The 25,198-nt window shown below is 38.6% G+C and overlaps 1 protein-coding gene across 1 annotated transcript in view; it reads right to left on the bottom strand.

Annotated features, from left to right (window-relative positions):
• The window catches only part of TNNI3K (TNNI3 interacting kinase), a gene marked incomplete at its 5' end in the record, with an annotated part of 301,994 nt that overhangs the window by 205,165 nt on the left and 71,631 nt on the right, over positions 1-25,198 (bottom strand). Inside the window, 5 exons of the mRNA XM_079777685.1 lie at positions 98-192; positions 3,346-3,450; positions 3,537-3,681; positions 11,988-12,126; positions 16,033-16,131. Of these exons, the coding sequence (XP_079633811.1) occupies positions 98-192; positions 3,346-3,450; positions 3,537-3,681; positions 11,988-12,126; positions 16,033-16,131 (583 nt within the window). The remainder of the gene's footprint in view (positions 1-97; positions 193-3,345; positions 3,451-3,536; positions 3,682-11,987; positions 12,127-16,032; positions 16,132-25,198) is intronic.

Raw genomic sequence — 25,198 nt, forward strand, 5'->3', positions numbered from 1 at the left:
ACCACTCCCACTGCCCCCTTTCTTCTAGAGCATACTACTTTTCTTGACAGTTTTGGATATGCCTCATAAACTCGTGATGATCTCACCACAGCCTTACCTGTGTGCCCATCTCTTCCTTGGTGGTTGATGCTTACAACATTTTGATCAAGAAGAAACTTAACCAGATCAATGTTCTTGCCATAGGTACAAGCACTACAAAAAAATATACCATAAAGAAAATAGAAGGCCCTTGTTATAGGCTGAATTGCATGCCCCTCAAGTTAATATGCTGACACCCCAACACACAAAACCTCAAAATGTGACCATATCTAAAGAGATACAATTTAAATAGGTAATTAAGTTAAAAATTGAACCATTAGAGTGGGTCCTAACCTAATATGACTGGTATCCCAATAAGAAGGGGAGATTCATACACAGTTACAGAAACAGAAGACAGCAGAAAAGTGGCCATCTGCAAGGCAAGGAGAGAGACTTCAGAAGATACCAAACCCTCTGATGACTTGATCTGGACTTCCAGCTTCTAGAACTGTGAGAAAACAAACATCTGGTTTTCAAGCAACAGAGTCTGTGGCATTTTGTTATGGCCGCCCTAGAAAATAAATACAGCCCTGATTTACCCAGGCTACTCTAGATGCTGGGGTGTTTGTAGGAGTGCCTCTGCTTACCTTGATACCTTACAACAGAATTCTTTTAAGAAGAGAAGAAATCTTGTCATCTTAATGTTCCTACTGCACCAACACAAGGCTGGTTCTTAATTAAACTTTCTTGAATAATTCATTGAGTGAATAAAAAGCTACCATCTCACTGCAATAGACTTTACCAGCATTGATTAGTTGCATAATAAATAGTTCCCATAATACAGCACTTTTAATGTTCCATTGTTGAATTGCCTGATTGTTTCTTTCAAAGCAACTATTTACAAAAAATAATGAGTTCTGAATATATATATACTAGAGGCCCAGTGCACAAATTCATGCACCAGTGGGGTCCCTTGGCCTGGCCTGGGGGATCGGGCTGAAACCCACTCTCTTACATCCCCTGAGGGGTCCTGGATTGTGAGAGGGTGCAGGCCAGGCTGAAGTACTCCCCCCCCCCCTCCCGGTGCATGATTGGGGCCAGGGAGGAATGTGGAAGGTTGGCCAGCCGGGGAGGGACTGTGGGAGGGCTCCAGGGCGTGTCCAGCCCATCTTGCTCAGTCCTGATTGGCCGGACCCCAGCAGCAAGCTAACCTACCGGTTGGAGCGTCTGCCCCCTGGTGGTTAGTGCACTTCATAGCAACTGGTCAACTGGTTGACTGTCTGCCCCCTAGTGGTCAGTGCATGTCATAGTGAGCAGTTGAGCAGCCTTAGCATATCATTAGCATATTACACTTTGATTGGTTGAATGGATGACCGGACACTTGGCATATTAGGCTTTTATTATATAGGACATATCTGTGTATACATATACATATGAAAACAATCACAGAAGTAAATATATTGAGTGCTTGCTATATACAAAGCACTGTGATTAGTACATAAAATAATTCATAATTGAGTAAATTTCTCATGTAAAAGGGAAGTTTACTTTATGATTAAAATGACTAGAATAAAAACATCATGTTATTTCTAATTGCCACAGGCTTGCACAAAAATAAAACAACTGAACATACTTTTAACGCATCTGTCAGCTAATCTTGTCATATAAGCAATTCTCTGGAAGTGACAATCATCTTCTGATTAGAGTTGGTTCCAATTTATGTGGACTGAATAGCAAAATGATTTGAAAACTAGCCTGAGGTATCAGCCTTAACAAGCATGACCTATGGGAAAAAAGAACACCAGCAACCTGTACATATCAGTTCTGCTAATTGTCCCCTTCAGTGACAGATCCCACTGATCCATTTCGACTGAAGGTGGGATCTGAAAAGTTCTTGAATATGTTCTGTTACAGAGTGTATAGAAAACAGACACAATATTTTGGTACTAGAACATGAAGACATATTTAAAAAGTACAGGATTTGGAATTAGGCAGGCATTTATTACATGATTTTCTAGCCATAAGAATTTTGGCAAGTTACTTAGCTTCTCTAAGCCTCAATTTTTCTCATCTGTAAAAGAGGGATAATAAATCCAACTTTGTAAAATGGTTAGAGGTTTAAATAAGATAACAGACACAAATAATCTGGCATATAATCACTCCATAAGTGGTAGTTTTCTTTGCCTCCCTTTTCGCTGACCTCTTGGTTGCTAAGAAAAATCTGGAAATCCAAGTGGAATTTGACAGGTTGATACCTAATGCAGAAGCACAAGCTTAACTTTAGTGCAGTATGAAAAAGGGCCTCTTCATTTAATTATTTACCACTGTAATAGAAACACTACATAAATATAGAGTCCCAGGCTTATTTGGTTTATTTTTTAGGGGTTACAAACTGGCCAAGATATCTGAAATGTGCAGGTAAATTATCTTATATTCAAGTTTTACTAAATTAAAATTATTCTTTTCATTTTTATAGCCAAACTAGAGGCTGGGGCCTCCCTCCCTTCCCCCGCCCCCTGTTCAAACTCCCGGACAACTCACGATCGAGGGGACAATTTGCATACTACACTTTTATTATATAGGATAGTCACCTGTTAAAAATGAAGGTTTTAAATCTGTTCCTTATGGACACTTTAGGAAGTTATAGCTCTGAGTTATTAGCTACCTTTCCCTGTCCTCTCTCCTCCTTTCCCTCCCTTCTTTCCTTCTTTGTTGCAACTTTTCCAAATCCAGCTGCTCCTTCAGAATGCTTTTCTAGAGCAAAAAGCATATTGTAAAGGACTCTCATAGATGGTTAGAAAGGAGCTAATGCCTTCCTAGGTCTCTCACTGGCCACCCTGACTAAGCTTTTATAGGCTGACAGATGGATGTCTTAGATAGGTAGATACATTTGCACATAAGGTTTATGTGCTTAGGAAAAAAGTGTCACATTTAATGCTAATGAATTCCAGTAATGAGATTCTTGTAGGAGGAGGACTATGGGCACTGCCCCTTTTGGCAGCTTTCTGTGGAGTGAAGTGGAAAGGAAACAATATGCTTACAGATGTTGATATGCCTGTTGCCTTGGCAACATCAGTCCCTGTCTTTGGGGCTGCTGCCAAGAATGCAGCATCTGGCACAGGCCCCATCTGTTGTACTAACAGCAGCATCTGCCTCTACCTTATCTTCTGTGCTTGTAGCTTGGGAACCTTGTCTCCTGCCCACCCTCTGCTCTTGCTCTCTGATTGCAACATCTGCCACTATTTGTTCTTGCTGTATGTACACAACTGCAGGTGCCATAGGGTGTCTGCTAAGTGTAGTGGCTATTGTATTTAAATATTCATTTACCTGTGAAAAGCTGTCTCACTGAAGATGTTTTCCTTAGTCAGACTTTCTGTTCCTGATATTTGGATGATTTCCTTGGCGACTTCAAATTTGCCATTGTAGCATGCCCTAGAGTTAAAGAACATGTTTTGATTACAGTAAATAGGCACATGTCAAATACCTGGAGGACCTATAGAATTATACATAATACTCACAGGTGCAAAGGGGTGTCTCCGTAGATATTAACAACGTGAGGCTGGACTTCTGAATCACTCTGAAGCAGGAACTTCACTATATCATGGTGTCCAAAGCGAGAGCAGAAATGAAGTGGGACGTGGTCTTCATTGTCCTGAGCATTCACTGTCATCAGTGAGAAAGAAAAAGGCATGTCACCTGGAAGCCCTTGTTCCTTAGCCTTCTCATGGGTAGTGTCAGGGATTTTTCCCAAGTGCCTGAGAGACTCCTAGAAATTGCCAATTAATGATAATAATAAAGGAAATTAAGTGCAACCAATTTAAAAAGTTATAATTATATTCTATTGCTTATTACCACATTAAGCAGGCTTTCTTCTAGTTCCCATAAATTCTATGGAACTCATCTAATCAAATCTACCTTGCACAATGGAATAGTTCAGGAAACTAATATGCACCTAAAAGGTGCTCATGGCTTTAATTCCACAAGTATCTCATTTCAAATTGATTTTCTCCTCCTCTAGAGGATGTTAAAAATTACAGCTCCTGGCCAGAGCACCATTTCCGAGATTTGGGTTTAACAAGTTAGGGAGGGGCCTAGCTCTCTGTATGTTTACAACACTGTTTGGGAGGTTCCGATGCACCCTTAACTGAGAATTGTCACATTATGGTATACAGAGCAGGTATGATAAAAACCAATGAGCTTTAGAGTGAGACAGACCTCATTAATCCCATTACTGTAGACAGTTATTTAACATCCAATTGCTCACTCAGTAGTGGGCATTTGTCCTTCTCTTCGGCCCACCCAGCCTTATAACCTATTCTGACATTTGGTGAATTCCCTGTACTAAAAGAAGCCAAAACCATGTTCTATCATAAAAGCTGAAAATATTTCCAAGTTTCCTTTGTAGCGAGGGAACAGGACTGGCAGAGGGTGACCATATGTTCTGGTTTAGGCCTGTTAGTCTAGCACCGTAGTCGGCAAACTGCGGCTTGCAAGCCACATGCGGCTCTTTGGCCCCTTGAGTGTGGCTCTTCCACAAAATACCACGGCCTGGGCGAGTCTATTTTGAAGAAGTGGCATTAGAAGAAGTTTAAGTTTAAAAAATTTGGCTCTCAAAAGAAATTTCAATCATTGTACTGTTGATATTTGGCTCTGTTGACTAATGAGTTTGCCAACCACTGGTCTAGCATAGTGTTTCATGGTGACCTTTTCACTCTCAATAGTGCCCTTGGACACTTATCTATAGGTTCTTCCCAGCAACACATTATATGAGACTCTGACATTGGAGCTGATGACATGAAAAAAAGCAAAGCCTAAGCTATCTGGGCAATGCAGCACTGGCGGAGTAGCGCCAGCCAGTTTCTAGCAGGAGTGATCCAGCCCCAGACTCAGTGCCCTGCATTGCTGGTGCCAGAATCCAAGTGGTGCTGTGTGTGCCAAGCAGGGTGGCCGTGTATCTTCATAGGACTAGTTGTGGAGTGTGATTTTGGATATCGTTCTTCACTATGAGGATTCCGGGACTGGCTTTCCAACCCTGTATTGGGGAAGGTTCTGCACGCTGCTTGATATCCTTTAACATATTCCTTTTATAAATTAGCAAAAGTTAGTTTCCAGTGCTTGCAAATGAGAAGACCTGACTGATACCTATTCATTCCTCAACAAGAATGAAATGATCACTAGGCACTAGCACTGTGCCAGATGTCAGATGTATTGATTTCTTCTCAGTAGCAATAGATGTAATAACACAATTGTTGCAGGGATGCTGAAAAGATTCAAGGAGAGAATAATTGGAAAGCTTCTAGCATGATGCCTATCACATATTAGGCACTTAATAAAAATGTCTTCTCTTCCTTTTTACTAATTTCCCTCCTAGACATTCGCTAAGTGCTAAGACCAATAAGCTATCAATGCATAGAGTCAATACCCTCATATAACTTAAAAGCTAGTTGGATAGTCAAGAATTACAGGACTAAAGTAATAATAACTGAACACCAATTCTGGATTAGCTTTAGCATAATTTTAAAAACTAAAATAACTGAATCAACTGGTTTATAGCCATTTAAAAAATATCTTATTATCCCATCTGTACAGAGTGCTTTATTCAAGATAGAAAATAATAGTCCTTAACAAACCCAATTAATCCTCATATATATACAAATTGTTCATAGAACCAAAAGAATCAAAGGGGAAAAAATTTAATGATGAATGACAGGGGAAAAAAAGGGAAGAAAATAGTTAATTTAAAAATGTGCAAGTACTAATTCAATACTACTGTACTGTTGTTATAATCATCATTTGATATGTAATGAACATGAATTTAGGCCTTGTAGCTGCTATATTTTTAGATAATTATTCTCATTTTATTTTCCTGCAAGATCTTAAGCCACAGGGAAATTCTTCAGCAAAATCACTGAACTCCTCCAGAAGCTGTTACTGAAAAATAAATCTTTGATTTTTTTCTATTAATGAGTGACTCAGAAGGGCACCCTTCCTTCAGAAGAGTGTTTTAGTTGTTTTGATTATCTTCCTTTTTATGATACTTTTCCTTTGTTCACTTCCTGTTGGAAGCCAGGGAAAGTCAATACTGTGAGTCAATGCCTGAGGACAGTAGGGAGTCCAGAGCATCTGGAGGTCACATAAGAGTTCTTGAGGTCCAGAGGGGACATTGTAAAGCAGAATGAAGCACAATCTTCTATTAATTCATAATTTGCCTTTGGCCATCCCTGGCCCCACCCAACATTATTCTTCTATTAGAGGCCCGTTGCATGAAGATTCGTGCAATAGGCCTCCTTCCCCTGGCTGCCGGCACCAGTTTTCCTCCGGCACCCAGGACCCAGGCCTTTGCTCTGGCCGCCGCCTTCCATCTTTGCTCTGGCCAGAGCCTTCAGTCTTCTCTGCTGTGGCTGGAGCACCGCTTCTGTAGCTCCCTCCACCCCCCGCACTCTCCCTCATAGCAGGTGTCCTGCCCTGCCTGGCCGCTCTGCGCCTGTGTATGCAAATTAACCCGCCATCTTTGTTGGGTTAATTTGTTTCTTCTTTTTACAGTATTCCCTTTAGCATTTCTTGCATTACTGGTTTGGTGGTGATAAACTCCCTGAGCCTTTTTTTGTCTTCGAAGGACCTGATTCCCCCTTCAATTTTGATTGATAGCCTTGCTGGATATAGTATTCTTGGATTCAGTCCTTTGCTTTGCAACACTTTGTATACCTCATTCCATTCTCTTCTAGCTTGTTGTGTTTCTGTTGAGTAATCAGATGGGTGTTCCTTTGTAGGTAACTCTCTGTCTCTCTCTTGCCGCCTTTAAGATTCTCTCTTTATCATTTATATTTGCCATTGAAATTACGACATGTCTTGGTGTGGGTCTTTTGGGGTTGATCCTGCTTGGGAGTCTCTGTACTTCCATAACTTTTATCTTTCCCATATCTGGGAAGTTTTCTGTCATTATTTCTTCAAATAGATTTTCTAATCCCTGCTGCTCTTCTTGTCCTTCTGGCAGCCCTATTATACGCATGTTACTTCGTTTCATGTTGTCCCAAAGCTCCCTTAGGCTTTCCTCCTGCTTTTTAATATTTTTCTCCAATTGCTGTTCAGATTGAGCTTGTTTCTGTACCTGATCTTCTAACTCACTAATTAGGTCCTCTGCTTCTTGTAGTCTACTGTTGAAACTTTCCATGGTGTTTTTGATTGTAGCTATATCACTTTTCATTTCTTCCTGATTCTTGCATAAGTTGTTGATTTTCTCATCCATCCGATGTATGTATAAATTCCACGACCATTACTCTGAACTCCTTTTCGGTCATGTTGCAAGCTTCAGTTTCACTAATTTCCTTTCTTGGCGACTCCACATTTTCTTTCCTCTGTGAGTTATTTCGTTTCCCCATTCTGGCTATCACCAGAAAGCTCAAGCTTCCGTTTGTGTGGACCTGGGCCGTGTGCTGTGGGGACTTCGCACCACCCGAGTTTCACTGAAGTGCTCTGACACTAGGATGTGTGGCTGCCTTTGGTTGGTGGGAACCAGACTTGCCCAGGGTCAGTGTCCCCAGTGTTCCATGTGGTCTCGTGTGCACACTTAGAATCAGGGGCCCTGTCTGCACCACACTGTTGGTATGTGCCGAAATTGAGATCCTTAGCATGTGCCAGGAGTCAGAGTTTCCCTGTGTCTGCACCAAGAATCGAGTGTCAGAGTCTCTGTTGCCTTGTGCGGTTTCTCATTGAGAATCAGGGTCCCTGTGTGTGCATGCACCAACAATTGGGGTCGCTGGCTCTTAGTGTGAATGCGCTGTGAGTCAGGGATCCCAGGCAGCTGTGTCCGGCGTGCCAAATTCCCTGAAGTGGAGCTGCGTCCTGTGTGTGCTCTCTCTACTAAGCCAAACCAGCTAGGGCTTTGCACACTCTCAAATTCCTGAAGGTGAGCTGCCTCAGTGCACTCTCCCAGGTTCCCTGAAGGGGGGCGGAGTCCGTCCTGCGCGCCAAATTCCCCAAAGGGGAGCCCCTCTGTGCACGCTCTAAGATTCCCCGAAGGGGAGATGTGACCCGCAAGCCAAATTCTCCCAAATTCCCCGAAGGGGAGCCCTCTGTACGCACTGTCAGATTCACCCAAAGGGGAGCTGCTTCTGTCCTGCGCGCCAAATTCCCTAAGGGGGAGCGCGTCCCTGCGCAAAGCTCTGCAGCTTAGGCAAGGGGCGGGTCTATCAGTTACTTTGGCACTATCGCGAGGCTGAGGGCGCTCTGCAGCTTGGGCGAGGGGCAGGTCTATCAGTTACTATGGCGCTATCCGCACACCTGCGAGGAGGGGGATAGGCTCTTTGACTCACGGAAATCTGCCGGGAAGTCTGGATTCTTGTTGTTTGTTGGTCTGAAGCTGTGATAGCAGTTCTCTGTTCCTAGTGGCTGCAGGGTTCTGGTTTGTGTCAGAAGCCAGGATCCGAGTCTCAGGCAGCTCTGTTTCTCAAAATGGCATGGTCTCCGCATCCGCATCAGCCACCGAGAAGTGTCCGCTTTGTGCGCGGGGTTCCACCGTCTAGGACTGCCCGGTTAGGCAGGCCCTGGGAAGACCTGCAGAATCTAACTGACCCTAGCTCATACACACACACACACACCACACACGTCTACACTCTCCTCTATGGGTTCCTCACTCACACTCTCTCTCTCCCTACCTTCCTGCCGGTCGCCATCTTGGTTCTGTTGGGTTAATTTGCATACTCACTCCTGATTGGTTGGTGGGCATTGTAGAGGTATGGTCAATTTGCATATTTCTCTTTTATTAGTGTAGATCGTTGAATTGAGAAACTTCAAAGAAGATTATCCACTTGGTGAATTACCTGTAATGGCCTAGATATTTTTCCCATCAATTAGTAAATGCCAACCAAAGGGACAAGTCAGGAGAAATCTGGATCAGGTACAGAGCTCAGGTGTATACACTTCTACTTATGCTTCAGTCATTGTGATTTACTTAGTTTTGTCTTGGACCAATTTGCAAGGACAAGAAAAGTATTTGTTATTTTATCTTCTCTGAGGAAATTGGATGTGTGAATGATATTCTATTTTCTCTAACTTAACATCTTATTGAAATATTTAAATAAAGTAAAATTTCAAGCAAAACAATATTTGTGAATCATTGGTATTTGAAAAATATTTAGTGCCTATTCCTCTACTTTGAAGAGAGTATGTGTTCAGTAATGTCTTTTGAAAGAAAGATTGGATAAAGGGGTGAGTGAATGGATGTTATTACTTGCTTATGTCTGTTTATTGATCTTAAAGATAAAAAAATTTCATATTAACAGCAATGTCAGCACATATCATTAGCTCTCTAAAGCAATTCCCAAGTGTGTCTTAGATTTTCAATAATAAATTTGTGTAATATTTCTGTCAAGGTATACTTTAAAAAATAAATACTTCCTCTTATTGACCATGTCCTAGAAATTTTATGACTTTCTACAATATTCAGTTTCATGTTAAAGTAACTATAGATTTTAACAGTCAGAGGATAACAAATTTAAACTTCCTGAATTTTAAAGATTGTGACAAATGTATCACCATTTTCTTCTTAGGGAGTTCAAAAATATTTTGACCTTTTCAATCTCATTCAATAAGCATTACATTTATCCCTTTTCATTGCCCTGAGAGATATAAGAAAAAAGATGGAGACTTAAAAGATACATGACTGAGTAGGTCAGTCTCCCAGACATGTTAAACTGAAGAGGGTACTTTCAGAATTGCATTTTGGCTAATTTTGTAACCCAAATTTATTTTCATTTGTCGCATTCTGTTACCAAGGAAACATACTGAAAATATCAGATTTCAAATTGTGCTCCTTTTTGGGGTCATTCATTTATTCTTCCTCCTAGGTCCATTATGATAGGCCAGATCCTGTGTAAGTAAATAGATCATCTGGAGGCTTAGCTACATTTTGGAATCAGTGAACTAGCTAATAATAAATGTGTAATGTCCATCACCATTACAGATCTTCTGGTTTATTCTTTGAAATTGGTTGAAGTGCTAAAGGGACTTAAATATCAAGTGTGTACTAAAAGATCATCTAAAAATATATTTAAAAATCTGAGTCATGCTGTCTCTCAAGTTTTTAAATGATTGAGTAGGAGGCATGTAGAGCTTGTGTCAATCAGAAAGAAAATGCTCATAATTATATCACATGAGGCTGGGGCGTAAGGGGAATTCAGGTGCAGTACACATTTCAATACCTTTTGTAGAAGAGTCCTTTGATCCTGGAGACATGCTGATCATAAATGACACTCATTTTGACACCACCGAGCTTTGGAGTTACGAAGATGAGTAAAAAGCAGTTTGGCATTGACAATAAAAGGGAAAAAGTGAGCAGTTCCTGGCTCCTTGGAAGAGTGAGGCGGTTTCAAAAACACAATTATGTGTTCAGTGGTTCACAGAGGTGTACCTCTGCCTATTCTAAGCTAACAGAATCCCAGAGACTACTTAACAAGGTTCAGGGACAGCCTTCCCTGCATCCTGACAGCACAGGTTGTTTATGCTAATGCTATAAAGATGCCTAAGTTATTGCACACTGGCTCATAAAAAATGACACAAACTAGGTTTCTTAAATTTTACAAGATAAAATGGCTCTGTTTAGCCTCTCCTCATAGTTGTCTCTGGAAGCCTTTGTGTTTTCCTTATGAGTAAATGAAAACTTCGATTAGCTTTATTAGCTGAATATCAGTCTCAATTTTGGACCAAGGAACTGGAAGTTCTAGAGCTTTGACAACCTTGTCCTTTTATAAATGTGCATCGTTTCTGCTGCAAAGGCCAGCAGCTCTTACAGCCGGGCTTTTAATTAGGTCTCTTGGGGGGTCAATGAAAGAATGTTGGATTTGCCTGAGAGAATTTAATGACAAGATGTAACTCTGAGGGAATCTATGTCAAAGTAAAGTTTATGAGGAAGAGAAAAAGAAAAAGGAAAATTTTTTTCATGCTCTACTTTCAATCAATTTTCTAAAAACTCATTTTATAATTTAAAAAATATAAAGTTGCAGGAAATTCTATTCTATTAATTACATCTAAAATCTTTAGGTAGTTTTCTAAAGCTATTTCCCCCAAAATGTATCATACTCTAATTTCATTTCTATTTAAAATAATAATAATATCAAATGTTAGGGGAGGTATGGGGAACTCTCATATATTGATATGAGAGTGAAAAGAGGTACTGACACTTTGGAAAACTCTGAAATTTCTTCAAATGTTAAACATGTGCATACCTTCTGATTTAGTAATTTCACTCATAACTATATGTGTGTGTACATGTATACACACACATATACATGTTGTACACTAATTTAATATTGTATACATGTTGAAACTAATATAATATTGTATGTCAACTATAATTGAAAAATACATATTTTAAAATTCCGAACTATAATTCATGCAACAATATAGATAAAAGACAAAATCATAGTGTTGGTCAAAAGAAGGTGGTCACAAAATTATTAACTGCCAGAACAGAAAAATAACTAACCTATGGCAACAGAAGTCAAAATATTGATTACCTATGGTGGTGAAAGCTATTTACTCAGAAGGAGGCACAAGGGAAATTTCCAGAGTTCAACCTTCCAGATGAAAATATTCTATAACTTGACATGACTTTTTTTACATGGGTGTATGCATAAGTAAATATTCAGTTAAGTTAATATTCACTTAAGATTTAAAAAATTTTCTGTGTATAAACTTGATCCCAATTAAAGAAAAAGATTAATGAATAACAACAAATAGGAATCATTTACCTAGGACAACCCCTTTACTGTTAACTGCAGCACCTAATATATTAAGAATTGAGCTAAAATGTATAAAGAAGAATGAACACATAGATTTAATTAATATATTAAGTATAATAAGTTATGACTTATAGAACAAATTATTACATAAGAACAGAATTAATCTTCCTTAAGATTATTTTCTAGTAAATAAGAAAAGAGGGCAAAGGTCTTCTAAATATATAATCTTACCATCTGTTTTGCTGCCTTCTTCCATTAAGAGCTTTGCAATATTAAAGAATCCTTTTGCAGCTGCTAGATGCAGGGGCCGATCTCCAACTTCACCACTTACATTTACATCAGCACCAAATTTCAAAAGGAGGCGGGTTACCTAAAGGATCCATTCATTTGAAATTAGTATCAAAAGTCAAAAAATCATGCAAAACTTTTGGCAATATGGAAGAAGGCATATTAATGCCTTCTCTTAAGTTAGTTTTACCTGAAAATAACAGGAAATCCTAACTCAGCTGATCTAAAAAACAAATAATTTATTATTGTATCATCTAACAAGATGTTTAGGGCGGGGTCTTCATTGTATATAAATAATCCTCTGAATTCACCCATAATTTACTGAAAAAATTTTTTGGAAAGTCTCCTTCTGGCTAGAGCTAGCAGTGTTCCCTTGATTCTTGATTTTCACAGCACCTCCATTCATAGGTCACTCATGGTCATCTTGCTAATGGACTTCTATGTCCTTTTCTGGATTTTTTGTAAACGGGAGATAGCTGCCCTAGTCCTGGGTATCTTCCCCATTAAGCTGAGATCACTTCCAAATGGATGGAGAGAAACGAAGTATTTAACAATTTAGGAGTCGGCCAGAGGTTGTTTCAGGTAATTGGGATTCATTTGAATTATTTACATATTCACTTAGGAATCTTCCAAATAATTTCTCTAAACCTGATGTTGCCTCCTTCACTGAGAATTTTAGAAGTCACCACAGTGACCCCCAGAAGTAAGTTATTTAATATGACAGTTATGGGAAGACCCCTCACTTGTCCTGACCACTGAGGTATAAGTGAATTTAAGTTCTAAAACTATTTCAACTTTCTATATGGCATCAAATAAACATGTATTGGGTAGAAACCTCTCAGGAATATGGTACATATTTGATAGAAAGTCCACGCAAAAATATTAGCTGAATGGGGTGTGGTGAAACTTCCTATTGAGTGTAGTGGTAAGCAACAAAGGTTCTACTAGCAAAGTTTAGACTTTTTTTTTATTAGCTATGTCACCTTAAATAAATTATTCAATTTTTGAAACATCAGTTTCTTCATTGCTAAGATAAGAATAATAATAGTTATACCTCATAGAGTTGTTGTGAAAATTAAATGACTTATTACTTATAAAGCACTTAGAAAAGTGCCTATTAATAAATGTTGGCAGAAGTGAGAGCACCTATGTGAAACGTGTATACTTTGTCCCTTTGTTGGCTACTGGGTAGACCAATATTTAATTCAGGAGAAATGAGAGCAGTAGAAGTTTAATCTCAAGAACCTTGCACTCCTAAGCAGATATTTCCACTTACACAGACTCCATAAATTCTGATTATGTGACTTTATAATGGACAGATTTAAACTATCTTCAAAATCGATTGTCTATTAAGCAGTATTATTATATACCTAGGAAATATTGCTCTTGGTACAAAACATCTACTCTTCTACTTAAAAATAAGTAAATAAACAAATGGCAAGGAACATGGCACATCAGACACATTTATATATTAAATGGGCCATTCTCTCGTCAGCATATTTTAGCAAATGACAGTAGCACCCATAAATTACTTATGTGCTGTCTTTGCATACAGAAAGCGAGTCCTTTATCGTAAAAGGACCATCCACATTTTAGCATAATTGTATAAGTCTGTGACTATATATTCAGGGGAAGTAAACAAATTTAGCTCTACAGCAAACATGTATAGAAGCTCTTTCGAGTTCTGCTGGGTGATGAGGTTAATATCCAGAGAATGACTCTACAGATAACATGTGTTGTGTATATGCTGCCTGTGCCTGAAGTCAGAAAAGTATGGGCTTTTTTCATCGCCTGGGCTTTTGGACCCTGTACTTTCAAAAGCATTTTCAGTGCCCAGTCCTCCAGTGCACTCCGGTGCCCTTTGTGCAGCACATCAATGAACTGAGCAGTCTTCCCTAGCTATAAGTCACACTTCACAGGCCTGAGAGTGTCCAAGCAAATGCCAGCTAGAATAGAAAATAAAGGCAGAATGACTAGAACAGCACAGGGACAGAAGTAAGTTTGATTTTCAACTTGGGATCCTCAGGCAGTACAGTGGAATGACCTCTACAACGGTAAAAAAGTATCACCCTACTCAAAAACGGAGTCAGATTAGTGATCTAGAATATAAAACGAGGAAGAGTGAAAGTGGGATGTCAAAAGATCACGTAAGTTTTGATTTCCCAGTGATGTTTGTTTTTCTATTTTATTTGATTCTATTTAGTTCTTTGAGAATGGCTAAAGGGCAGTGTTTGAAAGCAGTGTGTAAAACTTTTGTCTTTTTTTAAATCTTTATTGTTGAAAGTATTACAGATGTCCTCTTTTCTCCCCCACTTATCCCTTTTAGTTGGCACCCAACCCCTGCCCCAGGCCTTCACCACATTTTCAATATGCTAAGGTTGAAGATCAATGGACTTTGGTCATAGAGCACTTGTCCTTGAATTCTAGCTCCAACACTAGACAAACTGCCTGGACTTCATGATCTGGTTCATTGGTATAAGAGGAATAGCAAGAGGCTCTTTGGTATACCAGAATGAATATGGGCTTTAGGATAAGACAGGCCTGGATACCTATTCCAGGTTTTCTATTATTAGCTGCATAATTCTGGCATGCTCCCTGACCCGAGTGGGCTCCATATGTAGCATTCATAAGAAGGGGCAAATGACAGCTAAGTTCAGGGTTCTGGCTAAATTTTTAAAAAAATCCAAATAAAGGTCTCAACACAGTGCCTGTCCTATAGTATGAGCTCACTTACAACTTAAGTTCATAAAGTTGACCTGAAGGTCAAATAAAATTATGTATTAAGTGAATGTACATTGTAAACTTTAAGTTATTCTATACATATTACTTTATTATAGAACTAGAGGCCCAATGCATGAAATTCGTGCAAGGGGCTCAGCCCTTGGAGGCCCGGCTTTGTCCAGAAGGTCATTCAGAAGGTCGTTCGGCTGTCCAGTCTACTGGTAATCAGCATATTATGCTTTTATTATTATAGATATCAAATGTTATAAATAGGTGCTTGTCATATAATTGTGTTTAAAGAAAATTATATATTTAAAGCACCTTTAGTGATTGCTTTTTAGTTTATCTAGGTTATTCCAGTGTCAATTTCCCATTGTCATTATAGCAAATTACCACACTTATGGTATTAAAACAACCCAGGTTTATTCTCTCATAGTTCTAGAGGTCAGCTGTCTAAAATGAAGGTTGCATTCTCTCTGGAGGCTTTCATTTCCTTGCTTTTTCAGCTTCTGCAGGCTGCCTGGATTCCTCAGCTTGAAGCCCCATCCTGCATTACTTCAACCTCTTGCTTCCATTGTCACATCACCTATTAGTCACTCTGACTTCCTACTTCTTTGTGATTATATCAGGACCATCCAGATAGTCCAGGATAATCTCTCATCTCAAGGTCCTTATCTTGATCACACCTGCAAAGTGCCTCTGAAGGTTATATTCACAAGTTCTGGAAACTAGAACATATTTCAGGAGATGTTTTTCAGCTTTCCATATCCCGTGACAATCAAAAAAAGGAAACACAATTTCTGAAAATATTTTTTCAGAGAACTACTGGAAAGGATATTGTGATTTGTTTGACTGATATCATCATTGGTATCAACACAGTGACATTTATTAAGCATTTGCCAAACACTTTAATAGCTCGTCATAACAGCAACCCTCTGATGTAGATTCTGTTAATATTTTTCCCATTCTAGATGAAGAAACTGAAGATCACATGGTATTAAAGTTAGCAATTTATAAAACTCAGGCTGACTGTGGCTGCACACCTACTAGTGTTCTCTTCAGCCTCCCCTGTTTACTAAAATAATCAGTAAAAATTAATAACTCAGCAACTGCAATGCTTCTAATGATCTACAATTTCCTCAAGGATGGAGCTAATAAGAATATGGAAAAATAATTCAAAGGATACCTTAAATATCGTTTCTTTGAAGCTAGGACAGTTCAACAAAAGCCTAAAGCGCTTAGGTGGTCTCCCAGCCTTTGGAAATACCTGTTCATGCCCATAGTATGCTGCAATGTGCAATGGGGTGAAAAAAAACGCATCTTGAACATTGACATTAGCTCCATGCTGCAGCAGCACATCGACAGCCTGGAAAAGAAAGAGACTCTCAGGAGTTTTATTTGGGGAATCTGCCCATGGATGTTCATTTTACAACCACCATACATTCTTCTTCAGGAATCTTGAAACACATTTTTCTTCTAACTTCCTTCTCCAAAACCTCCAAAGGCTTGTTTTTGCCTAGATAATAAAGACCAAGCCCTTTATATGGCATTCAAGGTCCTCTCAATCTGATGGTGTCTTACTTAGTTATTTTCCTCGCTATCATAAACCCAATTGTATAATCAAACTGTATTTATTTTCTGCCCCTTCTGAGTCTTTGTTCATATTACTTCCTCAGCCAGGAATTGACTTCTGTCCAATCTATAGATGTTTACACTCAAGCTAAATACCATCTCCTCTAAAATTTCTTTGATTTCCCTCGCTTCCTACCAACTGAGTTGTCTTCCTTTCTCTCAAATCTCATATAACTTTTTTCATGCCATTTAGAAAATTTAAAGAATTTTCATAATGCCTTATCACCCCTACTAAAGAGAAAGTGCTTTAGGGATAATATATATATATCCGATTCATCTTTATAATCCTACCCTAGCATGTGGCCATGCAAATATTAATGATTCACTAAGCATTTGTTAAATGAATGAATGAATGAATGAATGAATGAGCAAGTGAAAAACACTACCAGTATCTGTTGCCAAGGTGTCTTTATCAAAAGCCATAGGTCACCAACAAACCTTCAGGTTTCTTCTATTCCCAAGACCCATTTCTAACTCTCTCTTCTCTGGAAAAATAATTGGAATAATTTCCTTAAGATGTGTTCATTTTAATTGTGGATTTTCCTAATGCACTGTTTATTCTTCAGTTCGCCAAATAATACACATTTGGGAAATTTCAAAAGTCTATTAGACTGAAAAGACAAATCAGGAAGATGGGATCTAAGAGCTCAATGGACTTACCCTCTAACACGTTTTCTGTTCCTATAAACAAACTGCCTCCTAAGTCAAGTTTCCTTGCCTTAGGAGAATCACAGCCCCACAGAACTAAAGAGGGACCATGGACATTATATGTCAAACCCCTATGTTTTAATGAAGAAGAAACTGAGTACCCAAGGAATTAGGAAATTTCTCAAAGTCATGGAGCAAGTCACTGCCAATAGGAAGTGAATCTTTAGTCAATTGCCTCAAGCTTTGTTTCTGAGTGTTCCACAGTTTTAAATAGCTAATTCATGCACTAGCTGGTTTGGCTAAGTGGATAGAGGGTTGCCCTGCAGACTAAAGGGTCCCAGGTTCGATTCCAGTCCAGGGCACATGCCCAGGTTGTGGGCTCAATCCCTGGTGAGGGGAGTGCAGGAGGCAGCCGATCAATGGTTCTCTCTCATCATTGATGTTTCTATCACTCTCCCTCTCCCTTCCTCTCTGAAACTATATATATATATATATATATATATATTTTAAATTTAATAAACCTTTATTGTTCAGATTATTACAATTGTTCCTCTTTTTTCCCCCATAGCTCCCCTCCACCCGGTTCCCATCCCATCCTCTGCCCTTACCCTCCCACTGTCCTCATCCATAGGTTTACGATTTTTGTCCAGTCTCTTCCCACATCCCCCACACCCTTCCCCCTTCCCCCCAAGAATTGTCAGTCCACTCCCATTCTATGCCCCTGATTCTATTATATTCACCAGTTTATTCTGTTCATCATATTTTTTATTCACTTGATTTTTAGATTCACTTGTTGATAGATATGTATTTGTGGTTCATAATGTTTATCTTTACCTTTTTCTTCTTCCTCTTCTTAAAGAATACCTTTCAGCATTTCATATAATACTTGGCTTGGTGGTGATGAAGTCCTTTAGCTTTTTCTTATCTGTGATGCTCTTTATCTGCCCTTCAATTCTGAATGATAGTTTTGCTGGGTAGAGTAATCTTGGTTGTAGGTTCTTACTGTTCATCACTTTGAATATTTATTGCCACTCCCATCTGGCCTGCATAGTTTCTGTTGAGAAATCAGCTGACAATCGTATGGGTGCTCCCTTATAGGTAACTAACTGTTTTTCTCTTGCTGCTTTTAATATTCTCTCTTTGTCTTTTGCTCTTGGCAAAATTATGATGTGTCTTGGTGTGGTCCTCTTTGGATTCCTTTTGTTTGGGGTTCTTTGTGCTTCTTGGACTTATAAGTCTATTTCTTTCACCAGGTGGGGGAAGTTTTCGGTCATTATTTCTTCAAATAGGTTTTCAGTATCTTGCTCTCTCTCTCTCTTCTTCTGGCACGCCCATAATTCTGATTTTGGTACACTAGAAGTGGTCCCAGAGGCTCCTTACACTCTCTTCAAATTTTTGGATTCTTTTTTCTTTTCCAGTTGAGTGTTTTTTGCTTCTTTGTATTTCAAATCTTTGACTTGATTCTTGCAATCCTCTAGTCTGCTGTTAGATCTCTGTATAATATTTATTTCAGTCAGTGTATGCTTGATTTCTGATTGGTCCTTTTTCATATCCTCCAGGGTCTCGCTAAATTTATCAGCCTTTTCTAGAAAATTCTTGAAAAACCTTATAACCGTGGTTTTGAACTCTATATCCAGTCATTTTCTTTCCTCCATTTCTTTCATTTGTGATCTGTTTCTTTGTCTCTGCATTTTGGCTGCTTCCCTGAGTTGATAGAGTGGCTTTGTGTGCTAGGTGTCCTATAGGGCCCAGTGGCTCAGCCTCCCCAGTTACCTGAGGTGGACACTCTTGGTGCACCGCTTTGTGGGCTGTGTGCACAGTCTTGTTGTAGTTAAGCCTTGATTTTTGTTGGTATCACTGGGAGGAATTGACCTCCAGGCCAATTGGCTGTGAGGATCAGCTGTGTCTACACTGGGAGAACTTCTGTGCTGGAGACACCCTTATGAGACAGGACTTGCAAAAGCCTCTGTGCTCAGCTTGGATGGGGCGGAGTCTCAGGGTGGAGCAGACAGCATTGGTTTCCTGTCAGCCCTGCCCTAATAGGCCCCTGTGTCTCAGTGTCCCGTGGTAATCGCTTCAAGCACCTCTGAGAGAAAGCCACCCTCGAGTTCCACCAGCTGCCAGACAGTCCAATTTCTCCCCGAATGGGTCTGGGTCCCCAGAGTCTCGCCCAGAACTGGAGTTCAGTGCAGTCGGGAGCTTTTGTCTCCCTCCTACTTGAGAAAGCCAGCCACGTACTCAATTGCCCACACTCTCCACGTGCGCGCCTTAGTACCTCTGCCTTCTGCAGTTCCTCTGAGTCTCAGTGTGCTTTTCTCTTTCCTTCTAGTTGTAGAAATTCCACTCAGCCAGCCTTCCTGTGGTTCTGGATGATGTCCATTTTGTATTTTAGTTGTAGTTTTGAAATTGTTGTGCAAGGCAGCAGTTTAGGTGTTTACCTATGCCACCATCTTGGTTTCTCCATAAAATATATTTTTTTAAAAATAGCTCAATCATTAATCATATACTTATTCCTGTATCAAACAAAATTTATTTAGCTAAAATTGTTTTTTCACATGATTATCCTCATAGATTATTCAATCCTAGGGATAGTATTAGAACTAATTACTATTTTCAAAGAAGGGATAAGGAATTCTTGTTGGATCATCTAAAATTTCTGGTGGGTCCCAAAATATATGCAGGTGTATACACTTCTATACATTTTCACGGTAATGTTTTTGCTGATATTTGGATATTGGTGACTAATGATTAATAGAATACACAATGTGTAAAGTGAATTGTTTTTATATTACAAAATTAAGACCGCAATTAACATTTAAGGACATATTATATATCAGACCCTGCACTAAGTGCATAAATAGTAACTGGAGTATCCTTTAACTGTTCTACCCCCAAACACAGAAAGACAGGTGCTGCTGTTTCATTTTAAAGGTGAAGAAACTGAGCCTTGTGAAGGCTAGGTAACTTATGAGGTCATACAGCCAGTAAAGGCCAGACCTGGAATTAGAATCTAGGTCTATTTGACTTCAAAGTTTCTTTTCATCAAGCCCCACCTGTGACCTTGATCTCATTAACACTAACCTTTAAGTAGATGAATTAACTGACTCAGATAGGAGGAAGTATTCTGTCAGTTAGAAGCACTATAGATTCAGCTTTAAAATGAATGCCAGAGCCTTTTGTATCAAGCGCTTATATCTTAGACTTCACATGCCTGTAAGTTAAATCTCAGGAACCTTTAAAAGAGGTCACTAACGATCAAGGTAAATGAAGCTTTTTATAATTTCTCTTATTTTAAATATAGCATAAAATAGACAGCATGATTTTTTATTGCAAAAAAGAATCTCTAATGTTAACATTATAGAGCCAATTTCTTAGGCAGGGTTCCAGAACTAACTTTCATTCTAATGGATAACAGCTCTTAGGCTTCAATAGTCCAAAGCAATTTTTTTTCTTTCTAAGTTTGTACTTATCCAGTCATTCAGAAAGTTAATCTTTAGCTGAGTGTTTATTAATTATGAAGTGTTGGCTTTCTGAGAAACTGTCAAATGTAAGTTTTAATGAAACCATACAGTCATTATTGTATGCTTTATTGAGTTTGTTTTAAAATGTAAGGAAGTATTTAACCATTGAAAGTAATGCATATTGGAGTTATTTGAATAATTTCATGTTACTTATGAGTAGAATTGCATTTATTGATTTTTATAATTTTTGGAATCATTATGGGGAAAGCATCTTCCATAAATCTTATGGGAATTTAATATAATGTAATGAAAAAATATGCCTATCATGCGATTAAGATAAATGCACTCATATTAACACTTAGGTTAGAAAAAAAATATATATATATAATCATTTTATTCATGCTTCCCTTACCTTAAAAAGTTTCAGAACCTTAAAAAGTTGGTAAATAAACTTCACTGTCTACTATTTGAAACCACATGAAGTTACAGACTGAATCTACTTTGCCATTATGCTAAGTATGTGATAGACATTCAAATAACTATTAAATTGGACTGTATTTCTAGTAAAAAAATGGAATATATATCTACCATTAATCATAAGGGAATTTAATCATTAAAATTAGGAACTAATTATATGGTAGAAATTTTAAATAATACATTCAACAAATACGTATTGATCATTTACTTTACATTAACCTTTAGCAAACCCCAACTGGCAGAAACTGTGATTGGAATCTTAAAATAAATGATCTCATTAAGATTTCTGTAGGGCATAAAATTCCCGTTGCCTTACAATTTTTAAGACAGTACATAGTGTTTTATTTTTGTTCCTCAAAAACAAGATTGTTACCATCATAAATAGCTAGTTATTAACATTAGTAATAGGAAGAAAGCCAAGGGGAGGCCAGACATTATAAACATGGTCATCTGGGAGATTCACCAAGAAGCTGCAACTTCATGCTCCACAGGGAACCACCAGTCCATTCCCTGCAAATCACTGGGGGAAGGGAATCGATGCATGTGCAGTAAATTCAGGGTGACATAGGAAGGTGCTTACTTGCCTGTCAGTCTAGCCTGGGGAACCATGGATTGGCTGGAGGGGTGGAACCAAGGCAAGCATATAAAATTCTGAAGGATTCATTAGCAAAAATCCCGATCAAAATCTGCAAGATAGTCTCTTTTTCTTGATGTTTAGGCTCTTGTTTCTTACTTGCTCAGTATCTGCACTAACCTGCCATATAGTTCTAGAAGTAGCAAAGCCCATGGCCATGTGGACCCCACAGGCAATAGACTACAGCTGGTATCACAAGCTAACCTAGCCAGATGCTGAACTGGACTGGACTTTAATATGGAGTGAAAACTCAGGATAGTGGCTTTGATCTTAGCCCTACTGAAGACAAAATGGGACGTTTTCCATGGCCAAATGGAGGGAGATGGGACTTTGGAGGGAAACTCCCCTAATGTTTCATCATCAATATAGCTTTTCACAATATCTCATATTCCCATGGCACTCCAAGAGCTCCAGTTCCACCAATAACAGGTGGGGACACCGAGGAACCTCACCGATAGCAAAACTATGAGCAAAGTTGTAATCTAGAAACAATTCTTATCACAGAAAGGCTATTTTTATTTTAAAAAAATACATATATATGTATATATTATTGATTTCAGAGAGGAAGGGAGAGGAAGGGAGATAGAAACGTCAATGATGAGAGAGAGTCATTGATCAGCTTCCTTCTGCACACCCTGCACTGAAGATTGAGCTCACACCCTCGGCATGTGCCCTGACAGGAATCAAACAATGACCTACTGGTTCATAGGTCGATGCTCAACCACTGAACAATACCTGCAGGGTCAGAAAGGCTATCTTAATAATGTTTAAACTCTTTAAGGAAATTAACTGTATAATGGTTATATTTGTATAACTAACACATATATCAGTATTATTATTATTAAGAGTAAAGATTCAAATATAGGTTAGTAACTTGGTACCTTTTACTGATGGAAAGATAAGCACCATAAAATATCTCCCATGAAGTGATTGTTTTATGAGCACAGAAAATGGATCAGAGCTCTTTATTTTGATAGTAGGGGAATTACTACATAAATTACCCTTTATAGTTATTTTTTATTTACTAGTTGACTCCCAAAAAGGTCCAAGTGGAGTCCCTTTGAGTTCCAGGTTGCAATTTCAACACTTACTGTACATCCTGCTCCTCTTCCTGGAAAGCCTCCCTTCTCTTTCTCTGTCTGCCACACACCCAGTGTGAAGGCCACGCTCAGTTCCCACGTTCTCCATGAGAACCTTCTGCAAATACTTTACCATATTGAGCATTTCTTTCTCTGAATGCTTATATTACTTATCTTTACACCTTAATTATTCCATTAATTACCACTGTATACAATTTTAAACTTTTTCTTTTTATATTCTAAAACTGTCTCAATGGAGTATAAGAAGTTTTGACTTCAGGTTAAATAATTTTTTATCAGAGGCACTGAAATTTAATCCTCCTAACTGATATAGCCAGAAGTTACTATTTTAAAATTTCAGAGTTTCTAAAAGTAATGCTTGTAAGAGTAGAGACACCCACTATTCTTTTTGCTGAATGTTTTTTTTCTACAGTATGACTTTAGCTTTTTTTATTTGGTCCCATTTAGCTCCCCCTCTATACTTCATTTTATGGAAGTCATTGTAAGTGATAGAGAAGGATAACAAATGACCATATCAAGAGAAACTAAATGTCCCAAGAAAGAGAAAATAAAATAAAGTAAATTATCAATGAAGTAAAATGGCAATCAATCTTAGTAAAAATGGCCAAAATTAAATACAGTGTCTTATGCCTAGTTAACTTAAATAAGTATATATACTTTGAAATTAAATTTTTCTTTGCTTTCAGGACTATCTCATTCCCTATGACTTCTTTGGATTCCTTCCTCATATTTGTGCTTATACCATTGTTTTCTTTAGTGGAAAGTCTGTATTACCAAAGCTTTAGAGGAAAATGTTTTCTAACATGTATGCTTCATGAATCCAAAATGATCGCAAAGACATTAATATGCAACTTGCTTTAGATTTGATATTTTACAGTTATTTCCAGTTCTAACATTCAATAACCAGTTTTCAATTATGTTCCCTCAAACTATTGCTGTCTCACTTAATCTTTACCATTTTCTTTTAAGAGTAGTCTACACTTTCTGTCCCCTTTTCCTTACCACCTATTCACTCTCCAGCTCACCTCAATCTGGCTTCAGACTTCACCACTTCAGGGAAATGTCTCTGAAAAAATGACATCAAAATCCTCCTAATAGCCCATTCCAATGGACACTTCTTAGTCTTTTCCTTATTTTAATATTTCTCCAGCATTTGTTCCTACTTGTCTGTTAATATTCTGTGTTTTTTTAGATTGACTGACATCATATTCTTTGAGTTTACTCTCTACCTCCATATGAAGCATAATAACCTCCATCTTGTATAAAAAACTGCTGTTTGAAACTCTCTGCTATTGTTAGATAGTCCATAGTTCTGTAAACTCTGTTATTATAAACTCTGTCACTTTAAGACAGTCTCTTATTCTATAAAATGACTTTGTTTTTAGTTCAAATAATAGAAAAAGATAAACTTAACTGTCTGACCTTGCAAGCTAGCCATCTAATGTAATAGACTAATGTAGACTAATACTGATAATAACTCCCATATTCTTATGCCAAGTACTAATTCATTAAGTATTCAAGGTTAAACTGTCTGTAACTATAATTCACACAGAGCTCTTTGTAATGTCTACAAACAAAGAAGCTCAAAAAGTATAAATATGGGAAACTTCCTGTATGTGTTGCTCAAAGATTTGGAAGAGACACCTCCCTCTGGGCCACGCACAATAAACGACTCCTAATTAACTGGCTTATTAAGGTGTCTTGTATCTCATTCGCTGATTTACGATACAACACATAGGGAAGTGTTTATCTCTTAAGTGTTTATGTTGCACTTTCCACACTGATACTTGTGTTTCCTTTTGATCTCCATTGTCTGCTCAAATTCCCTTGTATTTAAGTTACTTCATGCAAAGCACTTAGCACAGTGCTTGGTACATAATAGTAAGTTTTCAGTAAGTGGAAGCTCTGAGATATCTTGATCTATACATTTTCTAACTATTATTGCTACTACTATTTTGATAGCACACATGCGTGTGCGCACACACACACACACACACACACACACATACTTGCCTCTCCAGTTGCATGTTTTCCCAGATTTCCTCCAACACAGGGCCTACCTTCTTTGGCAACCAATAATCTTCTTATGTATTTTCACTCTATTTCCCAACCACCTTTACCCTAGGTTGATACAGTCCCCTGCATAAACCTCATCTTTATTACTTGCCTTTTTTATTCCTATAAATATGAATAAGACATTAGAAAGCAAAGGGAACAAATATTTCTTGAATGTTTACTATGATAATCTATACTAATAAAAGCCTAGGTGGCGTCTCGCCCTCACGTCATCACAAGATGGCTGCCCCCATGTCTTCACAAGATCAGGGGAGGGCAGTTGGGGGTGAGATCAGGCCAGCAGGGGAGGGCAGTTGGAGGCGATCGAGCTGGCAGCAGAGGGCAGTTGGGGGCAATCGGGCCAGCAGGGGAAGGCAGTTGGGGCTATCGGGCTGGCAGGGGAGCAGTTAGGCACCAATCAGGCCA

The sequence above is a fragment of the Cnephaeus nilssonii genome, assembly GCF_951640355.1.
Source record: "Cnephaeus nilssonii genome assembly, chromosome: 7".
Taxonomy (NCBI): domain Eukaryota; kingdom Metazoa; phylum Chordata; class Mammalia; order Chiroptera; family Vespertilionidae; genus Cnephaeus; species Cnephaeus nilssonii.